General features: G+C 49.8%; 1 protein-coding gene across 2 annotated transcripts in view; it reads right to left on the minus strand.

Annotated features, from left to right (window-relative positions):
- Positions 1 to 1,980, minus strand: part of ZFPM2 (zinc finger protein, FOG family member 2) — a 381,732-nt gene extending 379,752 nt beyond the window's left edge. For both annotated transcript variants that reach the window (XM_048507431.1, XM_048507430.1), the window contains exon 1: positions 1,613 to 1,980. In XM_048507431.1, the coding sequence (XP_048363388.1) occupies positions 1,613 to 1,652 (40 nt within the window). In that variant the 5' untranslated portion in view covers positions 1,653 to 1,980. The remainder of the gene's footprint in view (positions 1 to 1,612) is intronic.
- Positions 1,981 to 2,186: the final 206 nt, after the last annotated feature.

Consider the following 2,186-nt stretch of genomic DNA (forward strand, 5'->3'; position numbering starts at 1 on the left):
TTATAAGGTGGGCATAAGAACATTTATTGGTTAAATTAGGAGATAGCAAAGTATGAAAAAAATAGAATGTGATAGTCTCTGTACCATGCAATCAATTATTGTTAATTATTTATCAAGAAGTCACAATTCGCACAATGAGTAGAAAACTCCCCTCCAGTTAATAATTTTCTTAGCTATATTTGATAAAAGGAACCACTTTTATATCTCTTAAGAGACTAAAATGTTCCTAGTTTTTCACAATAACATCAGGCATCTAAAGCCACACATATATAATTTCCAAATAAGATAAAACCAAAACATATTTAAAGGCAATCTGTACAATCACTTATTGTACATTTTGCACTGTACAATTTGTATAACAGAAATGCTAGAATAATGTGGTCAACTTTGTCATACAAGTTGTATTTACCAAAAAGTGAGTGTCAAAAACTTATTTCTAGGGAGGACCTGATTCTTTCCTCAACTAAAACCCAGACTCTTAGGGGTCATTTTAAACCTGAAAACTATTATCCTCTTTGCCAAATCAATCAGTTAGTTAGTTAATTAATTAATTAACACTCTGAGTGCAATGAATGAATATATAGGACAGACACTCCCATTGCATTGTGGATCTTGGAAACTAAAAGGGTGGGGGGAGAGTTGTTATTTAAAGAGTCTGGGCAAATCACATGACAGTGCGTTGGAAAGGCGTTTGGGGGACAGAGTGTAGCCTATTCAAGTCTATTTGGACACTGATTTACAAAACAACCCCCCCCCCCCAAAAAAAATCTCTTCCTATGGTACTTCAAGTGCCGATTAACTGTCTTTTAACGGGGGGGGTGGGATCTCAAGAGCTGCGAAAAGTTTATGAAGTCGACAGCACCAGCGAACAAGCCAGATCTGGTCCCAGGCTGGCGAAAGTGATCACCAAGAGCATTACTCCCCATCTGCTCACCTCCCGAAAACCTCCACCTCCTTTCTCCTAAGAGGACTCGCACTGATCTCCCGAGCGAAGTGCCGAATTCCTAAAGGTCCAAGAATGCGCCTCTTTTGCACCGGAACGTTTCGAAGCGGTCGGTTCTCTTGCAAGAGTTTGCGCAAAAGGCGCGTCGTTTGCAAGAGCAGGCGCTCTCGGTTGATTTCTGCATTTTGTCGGTCTTTATTTTAGTCTGCCAGCACCCGGCGGGGGGTGGGGAGCACTCCCACAGATAGCCCCTTCGTGGGGAACTGGGGGAAGGGGCAGGAACTTGGCAGGAGCTCGGCGGCACGCGGGGCTGCTGCGGAGGCGCCGCGCTCCGGGCCAAGTTCTGTTCCCCCCGCCTGGAGAGGTCTGCCCTCGTCTCCAAAGTTGCCAGAGCAAATCCTCCCGACCGCTGCTTCCCCTCAACTCTCCCCGCATTAAAGTTAGTTGCCAACTTAAAAAAAAAACCCGCACCGTTAGGTGGCTCCCCCTTTCTCTTACTTAAAAAACATACTAGGACGGCTTCCCCCCACAGAGCCTGGGTCCTCTCCCTCCTGGTCCTTTTTGTGTCTGTTTCCAAAACCAAGCCCTGCAAAGCCCCTCTTGCAAAGCGCGACCTTCCGGCCCACCTCTCCCTTCCCGCCTCTCTTAAGGGGGAAAACAAAAACTTACGTTTAATCTGCCTGGGTTTGCTCTGTTTCCTTCGGGACATGCTGTCGCCGGCTGCTGCTGCTGCTGCTGCTACGGCGGCGGCTCTGGTTTCAGGTGCGCGGAGAGTGTGAAAGGGGTGGGCGAGGTAAGTAGGTGCGGGGCCACCGGTGATGGGGGGGAGAGGGAGAAAGCCAGCGAGGGCGGGAGAAACGACAGTCGAGAAAGAGGCCGACAAGTCACTGTGCCCGGTTCATGGAGAGGAGCTGATGGGAGATGACAACGAAGGGGGGAGAGGAGAGCCGGCGGGCGGGCGGGCAGGCGAGCGCGATTCCAGGGGAAGGGGGAAAAGACAGGGGAGAGGAGCAGAGGGAGAAAATGAAAGGGGTTTGGGGTGCCTATGCAGAGGGGGGGGGGAGAGAACTGAGTGAGGAGAGAATGAGGAGAAAGAAGGAAAGGAAAGAAGGAGGGGGGAAAGGGAGGAGGAGGAGGTAGGGGAGGAGGCACGCTCGCCCCTCTCGCCTTCTCTCTTTGGTGCCTTTCCCCGTGCAAATGCTGCTGCCGCCGCTGTCACTCTCCGAGCAGCGCTTTCTTCAGA

The sequence above is a fragment of the Sphaerodactylus townsendi genome, linkage group LG09 (assembly GCF_021028975.2).
Source record: "Sphaerodactylus townsendi isolate TG3544 linkage group LG09, MPM_Stown_v2.3, whole genome shotgun sequence".
NCBI lineage: Eukaryota > Metazoa > Chordata > Lepidosauria > Squamata > Sphaerodactylidae > Sphaerodactylus > Sphaerodactylus townsendi.